Here is a 21,717-nt window from a genome sequence, read left to right as displayed (position 1 = left end):
TAGTTCTTTGATCCACTTGTATTCAACAAAGGAATAAGGAAGATCATGTTCAATTATGGCCATAGTTATAATCCTTCGAATTCGCATATTATTAATTTTTCGACACCTAATATTGCCTTCTTTATCCAATAACATCACTCCAATATCATGAAATTTGTCCAAAACTTTACAAGATCTAGCATGCCTATTTAAATGTGAAGTACCATTAGCCCTACTAGATGCTAGTAGAGTTTGACAGCCATTACACCTTGCTTTAGGTTTCCCATTAACCTCAATTCTAGTAAAATACTTCCAAACATCAGAAGTTAAAGTTCTAGCTTTTTTAGACTTGGATTCATCAGTCTCCTGAACAGAAGAACATGACTTACCTCTGGACCTTTTAGTTTTCAGTTCATCATCCACCTGAACGTCCTCTACCTCTTGAACAATACTAGCAAGTACTTTCCCTTTATCTTTTCCAACGATATTGCCACTGCCAACAGCTGAACTAGGGATCATATCATACTTGGCTAAGTCATTGCTAGACACATTGGTTGCCTTACTCTTACTCTTATGTGATTGTGAGGCAGACATTGTAAATTCCCAATACTGTCTACCTATTGCATTGCATCAAAGTAAAAGAAATAAATTAGCCACAAATTAAAGCTAGAACAGAACACCCAAATACCCAAGTAAAAGAGGAGAAAACTCAGACCTGTACGAGCAATTGATGAATGAGAACTTTGTGAATGAGAAGAGAGGGAAGGTTGAAGAGTACAAGCACAACACAGCATTGATGAATGAGAACTTTGTGAACTCAGGAATGGAGAACATAAGAATAGAACTCAACACAGTACGGCTTTGTGATTTTGCAAGAACAGAGAACACACGAGCAAAAGAGGAGAAGTCTTCGGCTTGGTAAACTTGTGTTCAGAATGACGGCAGAAATACACCAATGCACGACCTTGATGGCAACAGCAAGACGGTGGAAGATCGATGCCACGGTGGGGGTTAGAACTACAGCCTTTGAACGCTACTTTCGAGCTGAGGAGGGAGATAGGACGACGGCGAGCTGTGCGAAAAGCACAACAGCTAGCAGCATAGAACTAACGAACTGATGAACTAGCGAACTGATGTCGGCGATGGCGAGAAGATTTATAGATGAGAGCGTGATGAACTGACGACCGCAACTTCGTTGTCCTGGTCCCCACACTCTGACGGGAGCAAGGTAAGAGCGATTGAGTAAGACGCCGAGAAGATTTAGAGATCAGATGAGCCTTACTTCACTCACGGGAGCTAGTTAACACAGTGCACAGACAGGTGACAGCACTCAGCAGCTTAGCCAAAGCAAAAAGAGACGCACCGCATGAAAGTCAGAACTGAAAGTGAACAAGATTTAGATTAGGGTTGGTTTTTTTTATTTCGTCCTTCTGTCCTTTAGAAATATGGGCTCTAATCCAACTCATAATTTTTGTCCAGCCCAGTCTTTTGCTCATTAGTTTATTATATTAAAAAAAATATAAGGGCTTAAACAAGCTGGCCCTTGGCCCTTTAGGGCTAGCCCGTTTAAATTAGGGCCTAAACGGGCCAGCCCGTTTGAGACCGTTTTCCATTTTGAAGTTCTAATTGTAAGCTCGGCCCTCCTATTATACGGGCTTAAACGGGTAGGCCCGACGGGCTCGGTCCGTTTTTTTCGGCTTTACATATAAGCACGCCTTATAATAAATTTTAAAAAAAATACCGCCGATTCAACCAGCACCGAGTCAACCATGGTTCTCCGTAGTCATTTTGCCAACATCAGTTATGATAGACATTTCACACTAAAAAAAGCTAGTTTTTTCTTTCTTAATATCATTAAAGAATAAAAAATACTATTATTTTTATCCTTAATTTTAAATAATAATATAACTACATTAAGTATCTTCACATTAATCAAGAAAAGATAAAATTAAAAAAATAATTTAACTATTACAATAAGTCTTATATTTTAAACAAAAAATTACTTCTAGAAAGTAAGGATGATCAAAGGTATGGTTTATTTTAGTTTTAATTAAAACATGAATAGAATCAAACTAATCTGTTTGCACAAAGAATGACTCTTGATTGGTTTTTTTTTTTTTATTAAGGTTGGTTTGGTTTATTTTTAAGCGGTTTGGTTCACGCATGGATCAAGTTTTAATATTTTTTTAACTCTTTTTTTTCCTTTCATATTCCAAAATTAAGTTACATTCTCAACTTTATTATTGATGAGAAATGAATATCAAATCAAAAATAAAAATGCTCAAATTTTGTTCTTAATAAGCATAAGAGTGTATGCATTATAAGTAATGTTAACATGAGATAAATTTCATTAGACATTATCTTAAGATCTATAATGAAAATAAACTTGTTTTAAATCAATAAAAGTCATGAAGTATTTGACTCTCCTCAATCAACAACGACCAATATAATACACTTCTTGTTAGTTTGGATCATATTTTATTCTAAAAGAAATTATCAAAATTGAGAAATGTAGGGTTGTGGATGTTATTAAAGTATTTTGGGCTTAGAGTAAACTTTTGTTGAGGTTAAAATTTAAAAATAATAAACGCTAATTAATAATCTAATATTAATTATGAAAAATACTCTTAAAAAATATAAAAGGTATGATTCAAATTTGGTAAATGTTTTAAGAAAAAAATTGAAATTTAAACTAAACCATTAAGTTTTTAAATTTATAAAACCAAATCAAACATTACTAATGATCAATTTTATTAGGTTTTGATTGGATTGGTTTGAATTGATCATTTTTGTTTGCTCTTATTAAAAAGTGTTTTATAAATAGTAACGGAGGGAGTATGTCTAGAATTATTGAAATAAAAATTGAATTTTTTTTTTTAAGAATAGTGAAATAATGCAAAGTAATTTCCCTGCAAGCCACGCAAAAGTGGTTGCCAACGAAACTGCTGCCGGCCTGGGTGTATCTGTGCGCAAAATGCATGAATGTGATCAGGAGATGAATTTTCAATTAATACTCCAACTCATCATTTATGCCAAGATTTCACCCCAAAAAAAAAAAACCTCAAAATTGGAATGAAAATATCTTATAATAATAACTCAATTAAAATATACTTCCTCTCTGTAAACATTTTTTAAAAAATTAAATGTTTTAAAATGACATTTTCAATCTTTTAAATTATAATTATTGTTTTTTTTAAAGTGTCACTATCGATACATAACTTTATATTTATTATAGGATATTTAATAGAAATAAATATAAAAAGATAGGATAGTTTAAAAATAAATAATTATTTTATTAAATAATAAGATTTAATTAAAAATATTTTATATTTTTAAACAGAAAGAATGTTATTAATATTGATTAGGGTGGTGTGATAATGTATATATAAATATTAAGAAAAACATTTTTTAAAAAATGGAGGTCATGTGCTTTGCCCATCTCCTTGACCCTGCACCATCAATGTTGCCCATACCCCATAATTACGAAATTATTCCTTTGAAACAATCATTACGAATTATTCCATTCACACATTCTCCACAAAAATCAAGGGCGACGGCAAATTTTATTGGCTTAATGTTTCAAGTGAATGCTCAAGATAAAATAATTATATTCATAATCAACAAATGAATTGTTAGCATTTTATTAAATAATAATAAATTCATAATTAAAATTTAATTTGATTAAATTTAAAATTAAAATTACATTAGCTTAGCCAACAAGCAAAGCATGTATTTTTTTTAGCTAAACTAAATATATTTTTAATTTTCTAATTTTATATAAAATTTTAATTTAATGTCTGAATTTTTATAAAATATATTTTCAATTTCTTAACTCCAACATGTTTTAAATAATTATTTTTATATCAATCATTATTATTTTTTTAAAAAATTAAACTTAATGTATCAATTTTTAAAAATATTTTTGTTAATATTTAAAAGTTTAATAAAAAATTTTATGATATAAATAATTGTTTTAGAATTTAAAAATTAAAAAATACTTTATAAAATTAGGAGATTAAAATAAAATATTATGTAAAATTAAAAAATTAAATTAATATTTAAATTTTTTTAGCGTCTTTGAACAATAGAAAGTTTTAACTTGTAATTTTAAAATTTTTTTATTTTTTTAAAAATATAATTATTGATTTTTATAGTATAATGAATTTTATTTTTAATTTTTATAATTTTTTTAATATTAAGGATTGAAAATACTAAAGTTAGTGGGGCGTGCGTGACCGTGTCTGATCTTATCAAAATTATAAAAATTAAAAATATTAAAAAATTTAAAAATCCAATAAAACCATTGGATCTATCGTTATGTTTTACCCACCTGATGTCGCACTAATTAATTGGATGAGGGGGAAAAAACAAAAAATCGAGTTAAAAATGTCCGGACTCCAAATTTTATTATCAAATATAGCACAATAGCGAGTGAAGTACGGAAAAATGCGTGGCGCCCTTATAGCACACCAGTTTGAAGCTTTTCCACTAGCTTCATATATTGCAGTGGCTCAGTTGTCACTTTCCTCATTTCAGGCGGCTTCAATGGCTCCGATCGCAGCTGGAGATGTGATTCCTGACGGAGTTTTGTCCTACTTGGATGATGATAACAAGCCTCAAACCGTGTCTATCCACTCCCTTGCCGCCGGTAAGAAGGTCATCATCGTTGGTGTTCCCGGTGCCTTCACCCCTACTTGCAGGTAAGAACTCTTGGATTTTGCTGCTATTCGTAGTTTATTGCGTTAAGAAATTTAGAACTAGAAGAAATTGGTTAGCATATTGAACCCTAAAGATTACCCGATTCGACTGCTTCTCGTCTCAGTGTATAGGGCACTGGCCTTGTCAAAATTTGCTGCTTTTTCATTCCAATTGCCTTTTCTGTCTGTCGCATTAGTTTGACCCGTTTCCTTTTGATCGAAGTTGAGGACGAGGAGTCTATGTATTTTCGGCATTTAATGTAGAATTGCTGGGGCTATTTTTGCTGCTAATCTCATTTTATGCCTGATCCAAGTCTGCATGTTTTCCTCGATCGTTTAAAATTTCCTTGGAGCTTGGGAGTGTGGTACGATTATTGAATGAGTCATGGTGCTCAACCAATAGAGAGGAAATGAGAGTCCGTGAAAGTCACTGTCATTGTTGCAAGCCAAAGTCAACTGCTGGTTCCTAAAATTTTATATTTTGGAATAGTGCAATCCTATCCTGCATAATTGTCAATAGGATATGTATACGTTTACGTCATCGAATTCCCTGCAAAGCTTTCTATCAACTTGATTTTAAAATTACTGTTACATTTTTATCCATCTATCAGCTTGAAGCATGTACCTGGGTTCATTGAGAGAGCAGAGGAGTTGAAAGGGAAGGGTGTGGATGAAATCATCTGTATTAGTGGTATATATCACATCTTAATTTTTCTTCCAGTAATGTTTTATTCTGCTCCATATATGCATCTTCATCTAAGATATGCTTGCGCTGGTAAATATCTAGTTTGTGTGACTATTTGTCTATGTTGCCGCTTACTCACCGGTGCCTTTGGAATAATCCTTGTATTCATTCAATTTGGCCCAGTCAGAAGTCAAAACATGTTGCAGAGTTGTGGCTTTTGTTTTTTTTTAATTTAATATTAATTGAATCTTAAATGAGTTAAGATGATGCGAAATAGTATCAATCTTTTCAGTTTCATTACCAATTTATGAAAGAGACTGATTTAAATTAAAAGGTATACGCAGAAGAAAATAATTATATTTGGACTGTCCTGAATTATAATTTTTAACATGAACAGGACATACGTAGGTTGAATTTCTTAGACCTCATTGGTTGAGATTTGTCATCCGTGCCATGGAGGTGAATAAAAGATGACTCTCTAACGTTTCGAAGAGTCGTGCATACTGAAAATAATGTTGCTGGGATGAGCTCATGAGCATGAGATTTATATTGATACAGATCGTTTTCATTAGGTGGCTGACTTGTGGTTAAATATAATTTTGCAGTTAATGATCCATACGTGATGAACGCATGGGCCAAAACTTACCCTGAGAACAAGCATGTGAAGTTCCTAGCTGATGGTTCATCCAAATATAGCCAAGCTCTGGGGCTGGAGCTTGACCTTACTGATAAAGGCCTGGGCACCCGCTCTAGGAGGTATGCCCTTCTGGTTGAAGATCTCAAGGTGAAGGTTGCGAATGTTGAAAAAGGAGGAGAATTCACAGTCTCAAGTGCTGAAGATATCATCAAAGCTCTTTGAGCCTCTCATGATGCTGTGTGTGTCTGTAGTCCCTCGTTTCTTTTAGTGTCTTGTGTGTGTGCCCGCATTGACTGTGATATTCGAAACATTCTGGTTTGAATATGTAATATGTGATCTAGAGGGATACGACGTACTGCATATGGAAATAATAAAGCGGCTCTTTCTTATGACTACTGGTGTGTTGAATTCACTGGACGGTGCCTGATAGATAGTTCATTTATAGGGTGCTTTTGAAGAGGTGATTTTTTTTTTGAATGGAACATGCAGCTATATTGAAACAAAACAAGAAGCGAGCTCCAAGAAATTAGCATTCATGGCCGAAAGTAAGGTATCCATGGGCCAAATTACTAGCAGATATGGCCAAAAAATTAGCATTCCTATTTTCATGACTATCAACAAAACTTTTGAAGGGTTTAGGATAGAGCTATTGTGAATAGGGATCTCATTGGCCATTGCCCCACAGAAGGCCATTGTAACACTTACTTGTAAGCAAGACAACCCGTATGTTTGAATTAAAAAAATCTGTAGTTGAGGTTGGCAATTAATTGATATTAGCAAATTAAGGGTTAGGAAAAAAGGTCTGTAATTGTAATGTAATTTATGTTTGAATATTTTTTTTCAAAGTTAGTTAAATAAATTAAAATTTATTTAAATAATTTGATTCAAAAATCAGTTGTAATATATAATGACCACAATAGACATGAGTTTTGTTATATAAATTTTTGTGACTAATTTGATTTTTTTCAAAAAAATATTAAGATTAAAATTACATTTCTTTTAAAAAAAATAGATTGCAACTATAAAATACATTAATAAGTCAAAAATCTTAGTTTTTAAAAAGGTATAATTAAATAATAAAATTCAAAATATTCAAAAAATTTAAAATAAATTCATAAATTATAAAATATTCAATTCATATTATCTACAATTTGCTCTCAGATTGCAAACCTCATTTCATTTTAATCTTATTTTATTTTTCCCCCATTTAATGTTTCACCGATAAGGTTATATTAAATGGAGTATATTTTAATTAAATAATGAAATAAGATTTAAATTTTTTTCCTTCCTTTACTTTGTCTTAATTAATAAATTATAATTAAATATAAAATAATGAAACACACAATCATCTTCTTCCTCAAAGCTTAGAGTGCCCCACACACACACTCAAAAACATACACTGAGGTCCTTCTTCTCCTCCTCTTTTCCTCTAAGCCCTATATTTGTTTCTTTATTATCTTGCAAGAGTCTTCACAAACCCTTTCAGTATCATCTCCTTTCTATACTCCTTCCCTCCGTCTTCTTCTCCTTCTCCTTACCACGAGTGTGATCTCCCTCTCCTAGCACCAGCACATATGTTATCTCCCTCCTTACCTTAACGAATGAAGAAAAGCAACATAGACAGAGCAAACATGATGATCCTCAACCTCTATAGATGCTTACTGTGGCAAGCACAGATGTGGTTAGTAGCGGCAATGCTGAAGGTATTGGCTAGTGCTTATTAAAGTGAAGAAGGCACGGGTGAGGTGAGAGAATAAGGACTCGAGAAAGGAATCTGACAATAAATACCCACCAACAATCATAACGTGCATAAAAAAAGCTCCCTCATTCGGCTCCCTCATCTGTTGATTATGTTTACTCTAATGCCCAAATTCTTCACAATAAACTTTTGGACTTACACAGCTAAGACTCTTACTTTGCCTCTTTTGTTTATGAAGAGACAATGTTTGTGAAAAGCCAAGCCTGATGGGACTCTATTTGTCGTATTATGGTTGATATGGAGGACTAATGGCTTATTTAGGGAGATTTTAACACGTTCCACAGCTTTGAGGATAAAGTTAGTGGGGTTGAACCTATAAAACAATCCTTCATTCAATTTGATGAATGTTTAAGATCTACTAATTTGATTGAAATTTCTATTGTTGCTGATAGCTTTAATTGAAAAAATGATCCTACCAAAGTGAGATTAGACTGGGCTCTGAGCAATATTAGATGGGAGGTAAATCACCATCTTTCCAGAGGGGTTCATCATCTCAAATATTGTTCAAATCACATACTCATTATCGTGGGCGATTTGGATCCTTCCTCTCCTAGTATGAGATCTAATTTAGTTAAAGGGGCTTGGAATAATTATGATTGGTCAAAGGTCTTTAGAATTTCTCATCCCATGCCAAAACCTAGAATAAAGAAAAGATTGGCAGCATCCCCCGCAAAAATCAAGAGGTCTTAAATAAGTTAAAAGGGATTGACAAAATTAGAGCTAGCAAGGATAAAAATGGCCTCTTTAGATTGGAGAAGCAACTCTAGGAGGACTATCATAAACTCTACCAACAAGAAGAATTGATATAGTTTCAAAAAGCACGAGTGAATTGATTACAATAGGGTGATAAAAAAAAAGCTTCTTTCATGCCACAACAAAAATTAGAAGGAAAAGAAACGAAATTGTGGCTTTGAAAGATGAACATGAGAATTGGATCATTGGTCAAGATAATCTAAAAATCATGGTTAGTTCTCGTTTTAAAAATTTGCACTCTAAAGATATGTCTATCTCCTTAAAGGCTGCTAGGTTTCCTAATTTCCTTGCAATTAATGATGCTGATTTAACTTGGATCGAGAGAGAGGTGGCAAACATTGAAATCAAGAATAAAGCCTTTACTATGGGAGTTTTCAAGGCCTCAGGCCTTGATGGCATTCAAGCTCATTTCTCTTAAAAATAATAGAACCTTGTAGGCGATAAGATTTGTACTATGATCAAGGAGATTTTTAAAATTCAACCAAGGTGAAGGAGGTTAATCAAACTAACCTTGTCCTCATACCTATAGTGGATAACCCTTCATCAATCAAGGAATTGCGCCCCATATCTCTATATAATGTTAGTTTTAAGATTGTTACCAAAATCCTTTCCACTAGGATAAGGGGAGTCATAAGCTACTTGATTAAACCTCAACAGTGTAGCTTCATTGAATGAAGACGAAGCAATGATAACATCATCATAGCTAAAAAAATAATTCATTACATGAGAAATAAGAAGAAGAAGAAGAAGAAGCAAGGCTTTACAGCTATTAAAGTAGACATAGAGAAAGCTCATGATATACTTGATAGGGCTTTCTTACATGATACTTTAAAGAAGTTAAGGCTGGGTGACTCTATTATCAATCTTATTATGACATGTGTTTTGATGAGTGTTATAAAGGTTTTATGGAATGGTGAAGACACCCCTAATTCTCTCCCACTAGGGGCCTTAGACAAGGAGATTCCCTTAGTCTATATTCGTTTGTTCTTTATATGGAAAGGCTTGGGCACATCATTAAAAGGGAATGTAAGAGAAAAGAATGGAAACCTTTCAAATTCTCTAAGAAAGAACCTGCTATTTCTCATTTGTTCTTTACTAATGACCTTTTACTTTTTACTGAAGCCTCATTTGAACGAATGGAAGTTATTAAGAAGGTCATACTAGGTTTTTATAAAGCTTTTGGCCATAGAATCAATTTGGCTAAATCTAAACTCTGCTTCTTAGCTAACATATATCTTAATAAAGCCATGGAGTTGAATCAAATGGTAAGGATAGGCCTTACTAATGACCTTGGAAAATACCTAGGAGTCCTGCTTCTCCATACTAAAGCAATAAACCTCACCTTTGATCTTATTATCCAAAAAGTGAAGAAAAAATTTTATTCATGGAAAAGGAAGTTTTGGAGTATAACTGGTAAACTGATTCTCATTAAATATGTTCTTTTAGCTAAGTTAAACTATTATATGCAATCTTTGCTTCTCCTTAAAGGGATTTTGAATAAAGTTGAAAAATTGAGTAGGAATTTTCTTTGGAACCAATTTGATGATTCTAGGAAAATGCACATTATTACTTGAAAGGACATCAAAATAGGAAAGAAAGATGGGGGTTTAGGCATAAAAGATCTCTATAATCAAAACAAAGCCTTCATGTTTAAACTTTGTTAGGGAATTTTATGCAAACCTAGATGCCTTTAGGTCCAATGCTTAAGAACTAAATATAAGTGTGACCATGGAGGACATATCAATGTTAAGAAAAAGAAAGACTCTTCCTATGCTTGGAAGAGCATTGTCAAAGTTTAGGATAGTTTCTTGAATAAAGTTAAAAGAAAAGTTGTAGGGGGTAGAGAAACTTTGTTTTGGTGAGGCAAATAGACTAATCTTGATCAACCCCTCATTGCTTATGTGACTAACAGGGCTTATATTAGCAATATTAAAGCCTTGATTAGGGATTTTGTGTCAAATGAAGGAAGTTGGAAGAGTTTTGCATGGTTTAATTACCTTCCCTTCAATGTTATCAAGTGACTATGTGTTACACCCCTTTCAAGAGGTAATGGTGTAGATGGCTTTAGTTAGGCTAGATCTCCGAATGAAGTTTTCTCTGTTTGATATGCTTATGAGTTCATTGTGAGATTGGAGAACAATAGTCTAAATCCTAAGTAGACTTAATTTTGGAGATGGTAGATTCCAGAAAAAGTTAAAATGTTCCTGTGGCAAGTGTCTCAAGAAAGATTATCAACTAATTCCCTTAAAACCAAAAATGGCCTCTTTGAAAATAACATGTGTCTTTTTTAGTATAACAGTGAGGAATCAATCTTGCATATCCTTAGATAGTGTCCCCATAATCGTGAGGTGTGGAAAGTTTTTATCAAACCTAACATACTTTAAAGTTTCTTTTGTGGTAATTTACAAGATTGGCTTAAGTAGAACTTGGTTGGAAATAGATTTAAGCATTGGCCGTGGACAAAAAATTTTAGCCTTGTTTGTTGGAATCTATGGATATCGAGATGTAGAAATTTTTTTGATGATAGCACACCTTCAAGAAATGAAGTCATTCACTTTTGCTTAGCTTAACTAATGGAAGAGACTATTAATGGAGTATTGAGAAATATAATTATCAATGTCTTTGGTTGTTCTATTTTGCTATGGAGATTGCCACCAGAAGGTTTTATTCAAATTGACGTTAATGCCTCAATTCAATAAAACTAACATGCTACTTATAGGGGAGTGTTCAGGAATTCACAGGGGTAATGGATTATAGGCTTTTAGAAGGAACTTGGGCTGATAGAAATACCTACAGCTAAGCTTCATGCCATTAAGATAGGACTGGAAGTTTGTAAGCTCCTAGGATATTCTAAGGTACAATTATTTTCATATTCTCTTGAAGCAATTAATACACCAATGAGAAAGGGGGGTCCTAGAAATAGATATAAGAATATATTGGACGACATCAAATTTTGCTATGCACTAATTGGGAAGTCAAGGAACACCATATATATAGAGAAAGTAGCAATATTGCAAACTTTCTTACTGGAATGTAATTAAGGTTGGCAAAAATCTATTGCTAATACATGAAATTCTGGAAGGATGCGAGGATCTCTTGCAAAAGGATTGGGAGAATAGGTGTTACCTGGCCTAATATGCTATTTTGAATTTTATTTGATAAGAGTGTAAATTTTTGTACCTTTTTTCTCAAGCTTTTAAGCTTACCTTATGTATCCAAAAAGAAAAGAAAAGAAAAAAGAAATGCTCGATCTGCAATCAATGTTAAATCAAAATTTTTTTATCCAAACATATGTTAATGAGCTTTTTTCATCTTAATTGAGGTTGTAATCTCCCAAACCCTGAGTAGAAAGTAATCCAAACACACACTACATCATTATTTTTGAACATACTCTTGGACTTCTTCATAAGATAGAGAGAGAAATGATTTTTTTTCTACTTACAAATTATTATATTAAATTTTTATTGTAAAATTTCTCTTTTATTTTTCATTCAGGTCCCTCTAAATTCATCCCGATCTTTATAAGACCTCATAGATGGACTATTCATTGATGATGATGATTTGTTCCTTTTATGAACAGTGCCTATTGCTGTTAGTTGTACCATACGTTAAAAGGATGCCTTATGTAACACACCATTTTTTTTTAAATAATTTAACTAAATCATAGTTGGGTTACAGCCACCCAACATATTTTTATATCAATAATTTTAATATAAAATATTTTATAATTGGCTTTAACTCACATAATATAATATTTTAGATAAATTTTTACCTCCCACATGTCACTAGGCTAAATCACATTTATCCATCCTTATACTCCTAACAAGTAAACTAAATCACATTTGTCCATCCTTATACTCCCAACAAGTAAAATAAACAATTTAGTCAATTTTCAACACAAGCCAGTTATTTGGCCTCATAATCATGCCATTTTAACCAATCTAAAGTAAATCAAATATTAAAATTACAGTCATCCAAAGTATATCAAAAATAGAAATAGTTTGAAAGGCATGATTACATTTATATATTCATATAATTGACAATAAACAAAAAGCCCTAATATTGACAATATAACACATTATAAATCATAAATCAAATACCCAAAAGAGACAGTGGATCTAAACCACTAAGCCTCTAGGACTCCTCCACGTGTCACTCGTGGCTCTTCTCCTGAAAATTGTTAACCACATAATGAGACTCAAAAGTCTCAGTAACCAATACCAATTTATGATAATGTGTACAAACAGTTAAGTGTGTGCTTACTAAGTGAGAATTTAAAAATAATATAATTCCAACAAATATAAGAAATATTACAATACACACAAATAACCATCCTTATATCCCTCCATTAACCTCGAGCCGTAGCCCTCACTTGGTGCTAAATTACTCGGCCAAAGGTAAATTAGCCCGAGCCCTTACAAGCCACCTATTGAGCTCCAATAGGGGTGTACCACGTGGCACATAAACACAACAACAATAGCAAGTCTCCCAACACCTCCCACAATAATCAAATAAATTCATAATAATATTGCACAATTATATAATATTACAAAATTTATAATTTTTTCAATAATCACCCAATTAACATGAAGTAACACAAATCACAAATTAAAAGTATGGTTACCTCGTGGCTTTTTCAATAAATTATTCCTTACAATTTCTCTTCCACCACAATCTTCATCAATAATACAATCTACAAATAACATATTATTTATAAATATTAGTTTCAATTTTTAAAACTAATAAAATAATTCTAATAATAGAATTAAAAATATAACATAATTCTTAATCTCAATCTTAATACAAATCTAGAGTCAACACTATTAAGTAAAATTTTTAAATCCTCTTTTAATTATCAATAAACATTAATAATCTAAAAATCAGCTTTTAAACTAATTTCTATTATCAAAATTTTTTTTATTTCATAAATTCGTGCCTAAAATACTCAAAAATTAAAAATTGAGTCTCTAGCTTAGAATCATAATCCTATAGCCATAATAATTCATTTCTCATCCCAAATAATCATCTAAACCTCAATAAATCAACATATATTTTCAGATCTAGTTTAGAATTTGATCTATAAGCCACAAACTCAAAGATCATAAATAAATTTATACTCTAGAACATTTATTATACTACTAACAACCTCAAAAACCATATTTATTCAACATAAATTCATCCCTCTTTCAGATCTTAAATTTTCTACCACTACAAAATCAGAAACCAAAGAGAAATGATGACTAAAAATTTTTTTGAGAACACTTACTTAGTCTTGAAAAGCTTAAAATCACACCCTAAATATCCTATTAAAAACTCTTACCTTAAAAACTCAAATCTCCTGCACCGGCGACTCACGCTCACCCTGTCTCAGCTCGCGCACGAAGGAAAGAATAAAGAAATGAAGGAAATGGGTGAGTTTTTATAAAAATTTAGTGGGTCCCACATCTTTTTTTTATTATTTCTTCTTTCCTCTCTCTCCCTTTTTTTTATTATTATATAGATAATCATTGCACCGAAAGCGCTCACGTTTTCTTCCTTCTTTCCTTCTTCTTTCTCATACCTTTTCTCTTTCTTTCTTTTTATAATAATAATAATAATTTAATAATATTTTATTTATTTATTTTTTAATTAATTAATTTTTTGATTTTTTTTATTTTAATTTAGAATTATATCCTAAATTAGATTTAATAATCATTTTCTACTAATTTGCTTACCTCTAAATATTTTTTAAAATTTTTATTAACCCAAATTAACTATTAAAATTTAAATTGAAATATTACACCTTCTAGCCTAAAAAATAAAAATAAAGGATTAATCTGTAATTTGAACCTTGAATTATAAGTTCAGGGGCAATTTGAACCCTAAAATTTAAAAAGATATATTTTTAACCCTAAATAATTAAAATTAAGACAATTTCACCTATATTATTAACTTTTAACAAACGTTAGTCAAATTTATTTGGTGAAAATTACACATTAGGCTCCCAATTTGATGGATGTTTGTTGAAAATTAACAATAGAGGTGAAATTGCTCCAACTTTAATTATTTAGAGTTTAGAATGTACATTTTTAAAATTTAGAGTTCAAATCACCCCTAGACCTATAATTTAAGGTTTAAATTACATATTAACCCAAAAATAAAATATCATCACCATCGCTATCTAATTTTTCCATTTTAAAATGATTGTTACATGTATATTTTTTTGATAGACTAAAAATATTTAGTAACCTTAGTTAAAAATTAATGATAATTTACTAAAATATCACTACATAAATACTCTTTTAAATATGCTGTTGAAGTGTATTAAGATATTAATAAAAGGTAAGTAAGTAAATAATTATTGCTTTCTTTTCTTTTTTTTACCTTCCATAATTATTTGGAAAATAGTGAAAAATTCATTGTGAAGATTATTTTGAAATAGATGGAATATATATATATATATATATCTTCTATAAACTCTCAACTTATAAAAAACTTTTAAAGATAATTGAATGTTCTAAAATATAAAACACTCTAACAAAAATAAAACTTCATTATTTATATTCTAATATTACCTTTCTTCTTTATTATATTTTCTCTTTCTATTTAAAGTTTTGCATTATATTAAATGAATATTAGTTTTGAAAATTTATGTTTGTATTTTTAAAAATAAAATTGTAAAGTGTATTTAATATATTTTTATTGGCATGCATAATTTACCTAAAATTATCTTATAATCTAGTATGGGAGGGAGTATATGACATTTTATAGTCTATGTAAATTGCAGAGCTCAATTTCATAGTATTATCAAACATTTGTAAGTCTTGACATCCGTGATATGTTAATTTTATTTGTGGTTCTATTGATTTGTTGGCCAGTTGTTAAAACCATATTCTTTGTTAAAACCATATTCCAAGTCAGGCCAAGAAAAAGAAACCATATTCTAAGGTAGTTTGTAGTAGTTATTAACAGTCATTTAGTAGCACCTAATCCATTTGTTTATTATATTTGATAAATCAATCCTGAGTTAGTTTTCACTCTTCTGTCTTCACACCAAAACTTTTGCGACTTTATAAATCCAAGTCAAGCTGAAAGGCTAACGGGTCATCACAGCTTAGCATTGGTGACTGTTTTATAATTAGGGCAAGCATGCTTCTCATTCGTCCCTCGATGAGGCTTTTCAATGGAAACATATTTGTGTGTGCGTGCATTTTTTTTTTTTTTTGTTGAGAGCTCAAATAATTCTAAAATATTTTAATTGAAAAACTCAATGAGAAGAAACTAAGAGCACGTTTTTATTTTTTAAAAACAGTTTTTTATTTTTTAAAAAATTATTTGAATGAGTGTTTTGAATCTAATTGTTTCCAAAATTATTTTAATTTTTTTAAAAAATAAAAATTAGAAACATTTTAAAATTATTTTTATTTTTAAGGTACATTATATTTAATTATTGAAAACTAAAGTTACCTTGACCAATAATTATCATAAGCCACTACTATTATTCATCAATAATCATTATTATTGACCAGTTTTTTAATTTTAAAACTATTTTTTAATTAAGATGACTAAATTGATTTTTTTGTTTTATTTTAAACAACAGCTTTAAAAACTGTATTGCAAAATAATTTCCAAAAACAAGAAATAAAAACAGAAACGAAACAATCCATGAAAGTGATTTGAGGATTTGACCGTAACCCTTGAAACGTTATCCTTTGGAGTTGCGCGCTCTAGACTAGGTGCGGACTGCAGCAAAGTTCGGACAAAAAGCTCCAACGGTTGAATCATTAATTTTTTTAAAATTTTTTTAAGCATTAGTATTAATATTTAATAATTACTAATATATTATAGTCTTTCCAAATCAAAATATAAGATGCTTGATAAAAAATGTAGGAAATTTTTAATATTTTAAAATATAATTAATATATTTTTATCAAGAGTGTTGCTAATAGTCATTTTTTATTCATTTTAAAATAAAATACTTTATTAAATAAGAGTAAACATAAAAAAATAACTTTAGTTAAGAGACAACTAACTACGATATTGTAGGGTATTATTTGATTAAAAATGTCTTACATTTTTTAATATGTAAAATATATTTTTTCAATTATACCCTTATTTTATTTTATTCTATTCAAGTAATTAATAATGGATTAATGGTGTTTTGAATAAATCAATTATTATATTTATTTCATTTAGGGTATGATTAAAAATATTTAAAAAATTTTAAAAAATAAAGATATTAACTTTTTTTAAAAAAAAGGTAAATTAATTAATAATTACTTATATTATAATTTGGTGGGAGTATATATTGGTTAGGGGATTAGGCTCCGATCAAAGGTCGGATACAGACAATGAGACACGTGGGTTCAGGGAGACCATCCAATCTATCCTAATGCATGCAGATTTTATTTGGAAGAATCTCACTTACTCATAGTATAAAACTTTATATTTATGACCCAATATAATATAAAAACTTTTTACAAACCCAATGGTCTTAAGTGAAAATATGTTTTGACAAAAAAAAATATATTTGCCCCTAGATATTTTGTTGTCAGTTACAACATATCGCATTAAGAATTTGTAAACAATGTATTATGCATTTATAAATATTTTGTTGTTTTCTCATTTTGTACAACTTGTATATTTCAAGTTAAAATATTTTTACTACACCAATTATACATTACAGGATAGTGTGTTATGATTTTATAAATATAGTATTGTGCATTTATAAGTACCTGTTATTTTTTCATCTTGCATAACTTGTCCATTTCAAATTAAATCATTTTTACTAAATTAATTGTACATTATAAGATATTGTATTGGGAATTGATGGATATTGTATTATGCATTCATGCAAAAATGGAGAACAAATGTATCTTTTTTCATTAAAATATATTTTCACTTTAGGCCATTAGACTTGTAGAGAGTTTTCAAATTGTATTAAACCTTAAATGTAAATTTCTATGCTCTTAGGGCCTAAGTGAGATTCTCCCATTTTATTTTGAATGCTGTCATCTTCATTCTCATTTGAACTTTTTTAATCAAAGAAACAGATTAAAAAGACCGACTCAATTAATTAATGTGTGATATGTGAAGGGCTGTTTTTTAAAGGATTTGAATTTCATCCTAATTCTTACCCTGACTACTCTATCAATCTCATGCTAACTTATTATTCATAATTGTTGAAATATCAAAAACAATAAATTATGGACTTATTTGAAACTTTTTATTTTTTATTTTTTTGAGAATTATGATTTTATAAAACATGTTGAAAAAAAGAGAGGCGTTTTTTGCATTATTTCTCATTTTTCATAACAATAATTTAAGAATACATAAAAGATGTTTTTATTTTTTTTATTTTCCAAAATACGTTACTAAACAAGCTCTCTAATTTTAACAACTATGAATGATACAAGTCAAATGTCACATATTAATAAGTAAATATTCAAAGATTTAAAAGTGAAACTTCTTATATTTATAAATTAACTTCTTAACCTTTATATTTTTCCGGAGAAAAGTTAAAAAAAATTATGTAAGTCCTGCATGTTATTTTTTAAATGAAAAAAAAAAAAGAAAACAAGATCATATCATCAATCCACAGCTTCGGAAAATTCATCTATCGTAGAGAATATCCAAATATGCAAAAAAATTATCATTATTCCAAGTATTATTTTCTCTTCACTCTTCTTTTCTTATCAAATGAGGAAAAATACAATTTTTCCTCCTACTTTCTCTCCTAATTTTTTGCCCCCACACTTTTATTTCCAACCATACACTAGGAAACAAAAGTTATGGTTTACTTCTGAAAATTTTAAAAACAATTTCAATTTTATAAAATTTAATTATTACCAAATATCAATAAATTAACAAAATTTATAAAACTACCACAATTCATAATCTATAACTTATGAATAATTATGCTTACCATAACTAAATCTATCTAGATATTATAACTCCTTAACTGTGATATATTTTTCTCTTTTGTTGAATTAACAGTTGGAAAGCAGCAAGGAGGGGGATAGCTGTAGGTGCCGTTTGAAAGAGGGACCCATTCGTTTAATTCAAAATTTTTCCGTTGGATTTGAAATTTATTGAGAGGGACGAAAAGGTGCAACGACTCTCACAAGTCGCAACTTAGCCTTGCCAGCACTACTTCCTAAATTCAACTCTCCTACACTCTATTATTCCATTTTCCTCTCATTTTTGTCCTCCTTATTTCTTGAAAATAGCGGAGAGTCCCCTTTTTTTAAATTTTTTTAATATACACAGTGCCCTTTAATTTGCCCAGAGACCAGGATCTTCATATCACACTGTCGTCTTCTTTCTTCACTTCCTTTTTCAATTCTAAGGTTTAACTCGAGCTCTTGAGGAGTCAGTGAGCAAGTCATTCCCTACTAACACCAAAATTTTTAGAAGATGAGTGCTTCCAAGTTCATTAAATGCGTCACAGTTGGAGATGGAGCTGTCGGCAAGACCTGCATGCTCATCTGCTACACCAGCAACAAGTTCCCCACTGTAAGTCTCTTCAAAAAAAAAAAAAAAATTCTTTTTGTATTTCGGCTTGTTTTACTTATATATGGTCATCAAAATACAGATATATGATAAAAAAGAAAGTGTAAAAGAAACTGGGCCTGTCTCCGTGGATAATATTTGGGTTTAACCTCTATCTCTCTGTATGTCCAGGGCATTTGTTCCATACCTTAGAAGATGTTTGATGATACGTGTTTCGATCAGTTCAGTTTAGACTCACTTGTTGTTTCTTTCTTATTTTGGTGAAATCTGGTGTATCAGGACTATATACCCACAGTTTTTGATAATTTTAGTGCCAATGTGGCCGTGGATGGGAACATTGTCAATTTAGGACTCTGGGACACAGCAGGTATTAGAATTCTTCTTGCTCTAAGTACCTCTACAGCTAAGATTTTAAAGTCGAGAGCAGCGGTGTGGTTTGGTTTGGTTCTTCCTCTTCATTCTTCATACAGTTGCGATTCTGTCTTTTATAGGTCAGGAAGATTACAGCAGGTTAAGACCACTGAGCTATAGAGGTGCAGACATTTTTGTGTTGGCATTCTCATTGATTAGCAGAGCCAGCTACGAAAATGTTCTTAAGAAGGTATAGAATTTTAAGTCAAACCCTGTCTTTGCATGGGATTTGAATCCTTGTTAAAATCTACACTAGTAACACAAGTGGAGTCCACTTATGACCTTCTTGTTTTTATCTTAAATGTTGGTGTCCTCGAGAAATTTTGAGAATCTCAATCCATCTTCTTCCTCCTCTTTTTACCATTCTTGTTGTTCCAAGTTTTAGAAAGTGGGTATTACTATTTTCTGCATTTAACTTTTGAGGAACATTCATTTCAAATTTCCTTCTATTTTGTTTCAGTGGATGCCAGAACTGAGAAGATTTGCACCTAATGTCCCAATTGTTCTTGTTGGCACAAAGTTAGGTAAGCAGCGAACTGAAAATTCTGTGATTTCATTATGCTCATAACTCTTTCTGCACAGAGGGAATATTTCAATGACATCAAGAACTTGGCATGCATTCCAGATCTTCGTGAAGACAGGGGGTTTTTGGCTGATCACATAGGATCTAACGTTATAACATCTAACGAGGTTTATATTCTTTATATCAGCTTTGTTTAATGAATGATCATAAAACACTTATCCAATGAAAGGAGCTCATTTACTGGTCATTATTTACTCCCAATAGGGGGAAGAACTGAGGAAACAAATAGGGGCAGCAGCTTATATCGAGTGCAGTTCAAAGACTCAACAGGTTTAAGAATTTAGATATTTCATATCTGTTGGTTTGTAATTGCATGTACAGTACATTATGACAGAGCTTTTGACAATGATGATTTTTCGTGGTTCAGAATGTCAAAGCAGTGTTTGATACTGCAATTAAGGTTGTTCTCCAACCTCCAAGAAGGCAGGAAATGGAAAGGAAGAAAAGGCAAAGAAAATCTGTTTGCTCATTTGCGTAAGTTCCTCACTTTTATTTTCAACTATTTTGTGGCTCATTTACCTTAAAGCATCAGTTTTAGCATTTAACAATGATTGTCAGATTCCCTCCTCCCTTTTACACTTTTATTACTGCTGGAACCAATCCTCACTGGGTAAGGGGAAACAATGTTTTGAAAATTACAACTCTACCCGTGACAGGTCCAGTGATTTTAGCTTGTTAGTGTTTCATGAATGTTTAATCTGCAATATGAAAATTCCCATGCTAGTGTTTCTAGAACTATCTCTTTGGAATACACTAGGACTTTTGAAGAGAAATTCTAACAAGGTGTCTCTTTTGCTGATTGACAGAAGTATTGTGTGTGGAAGCTGCACAGCTTATTAATACACATCACTGCAAACCTACTTTTGATTTGCAAAAGCCATCAAGGTTTCCTGACATTTGATTACATATGTATCCATTTTGTCTGTCTTGTAGCTTCTGTAAGATGATAGTATATCAGGAGGTCAATTCGCTTCAGACTTATTGGTGGAGGGAATTATTCATTCTCTCGTTTGTTATTACTCAGCATTATATGTCACAAACACATTTAACAAAGAAAGCCTTTATTTGTTTAACTATACTCGGGAAAGTTTTCCAGAGAAGTGATAAGCGATGGCTCGCTTTCCACTCTCATGAATCAGTAAAGATCTATAGGAATTTCACCTTTTTACTGACATATTGAAATTTCTTTGAATGCTGACTTCAAGATATACCAAATAATTATACCATGCGAGTTTCATAAGTTTGAATTTTAACTGTGGTTGCGTTCCAATACTACGCATAGATTTTTGTCCCCACCTTCCCCATTTCCATGAAACAAAAAAGAAGGGACATAAATGTTATAGCCTTATAGGATAAAGGCCAAACGCTCCCATGAAGCATGTGGTGCATGGAGTGTAGAAAGAAGTGGTCCTTTACTTTTCTAATCAATGGTGGGTTGGTTCAAGTGAAAAGATATTGGATTTGCCTTAAGAAATGTCAAAGAGTTTAAATCTTGTACTATTTCTAATTAAACTCAATAATACTCGAATATAACTCGATAGCATTGAAAGCAGATAATTATATACGTCTGTGGTTAAGGCAGAAAGGAGGAGGAGAGATGTTATAGGAAGGGATTGATTGCAGGGTGCATGTGCCATTACTTTGCAAGTGAAATGAAAATGACCCTTACAGCTTCATCCATGAATGTTGCTATCCAACATTAAGACGCTAGGCCACAGAAAA

At 31.1% G+C, this 21,717-nt stretch overlaps 2 protein-coding genes across 2 annotated transcripts; both read left to right on the top strand.

Moving 5' to 3' along the window:
- The first annotated feature begins 4,463 nt into the window (after positions 1-4,463).
- Positions 4,464-6,393, top strand: LOC129307506 (peroxiredoxin-2B-like). The gene is made up of 3 exons (XM_054948477.1): positions 4,464-4,679; positions 5,288-5,367; positions 5,967-6,393. The coding sequence occupies exons 1-3, from the start codon at positions 4,525-4,527 to the stop codon at positions 6,218-6,220; spliced, it is 489 nt and encodes a 162-aa protein (XP_054804452.1). The 5' UTR covers positions 4,464-4,524; the 3' UTR covers positions 6,221-6,393.
- Positions 6,394-18,625: 12,232 nt separating this feature from the next.
- Positions 18,626-21,167, top strand: LOC129321486 (rac-like GTP-binding protein ARAC7). Its single transcript, XM_054967256.1, has 8 exons — positions 18,626-19,004; positions 19,281-19,368; positions 19,493-19,602; positions 19,873-19,936; positions 20,038-20,102; positions 20,200-20,265; positions 20,363-20,469; positions 20,802-21,167. The coding sequence occupies exons 1-8, from the start codon at positions 18,906-18,908 to the stop codon at positions 20,833-20,835; spliced, it is 633 nt and encodes a 210-aa protein (XP_054823231.1). The 5' UTR covers positions 18,626-18,905; the 3' UTR covers positions 20,836-21,167.
- Positions 21,168-21,717: the final 550 nt, after the last annotated feature.

Source organism: Prosopis cineraria, unplaced genomic scaffold (assembly GCF_029017545.1).
Source record: "Prosopis cineraria cultivar Desert tree isolate PC_DT_omini unplaced genomic scaffold, ASM2901754v1 PC1, whole genome shotgun sequence".
Classification (NCBI taxonomy): Eukaryota; Viridiplantae; Streptophyta; class Magnoliopsida; order Fabales; family Fabaceae; genus Prosopis; species Prosopis cineraria.
Note: the sequence above shows the minus strand (reverse complement) of the source record. Positions and strands in the feature narration are given on the sequence as shown.

Excerpts from the sequence above, each read along its gene's own strand:
- LOC129307506 (XM_054948477.1), top strand. The coding sequence starts at position 4,525 with ATGGCTCCGATCGCAGCTGGAGATGTGATTCCTGACGGAGTTTTGTCC. Across the intron at positions 4,680-5,287 it reads GCCTTCACCCCTACTTGCAG|CTTGAAGCATGTACCTGGGT; the intron begins GTAAGAACTCTT and ends TCCATCTATCAG. Across the intron at positions 5,368-5,966 it reads TGAAATCATCTGTATTAGTG|TTAATGATCCATACGTGATG; the intron begins GTATATATCACA and ends ATAATTTTGCAG.
- LOC129321486 (XM_054967256.1), top strand. The coding sequence starts at position 18,906 with ATGAGTGCTTCCAAGTTCATTAAATGCGTCACAGTTGGAGATGGAGCT. Across the intron at positions 19,005-19,280 it reads CCAGCAACAAGTTCCCCACT|GACTATATACCCACAGTTTT; the intron begins GTAAGTCTCTTC and ends CTGGTGTATCAG. Across the intron at positions 20,470-20,801 it reads AAATCTGTTTGCTCATTTGC|AAGTATTGTGTGTGGAAGCT; the intron begins GTAAGTTCCTCA and ends GCTGATTGACAG.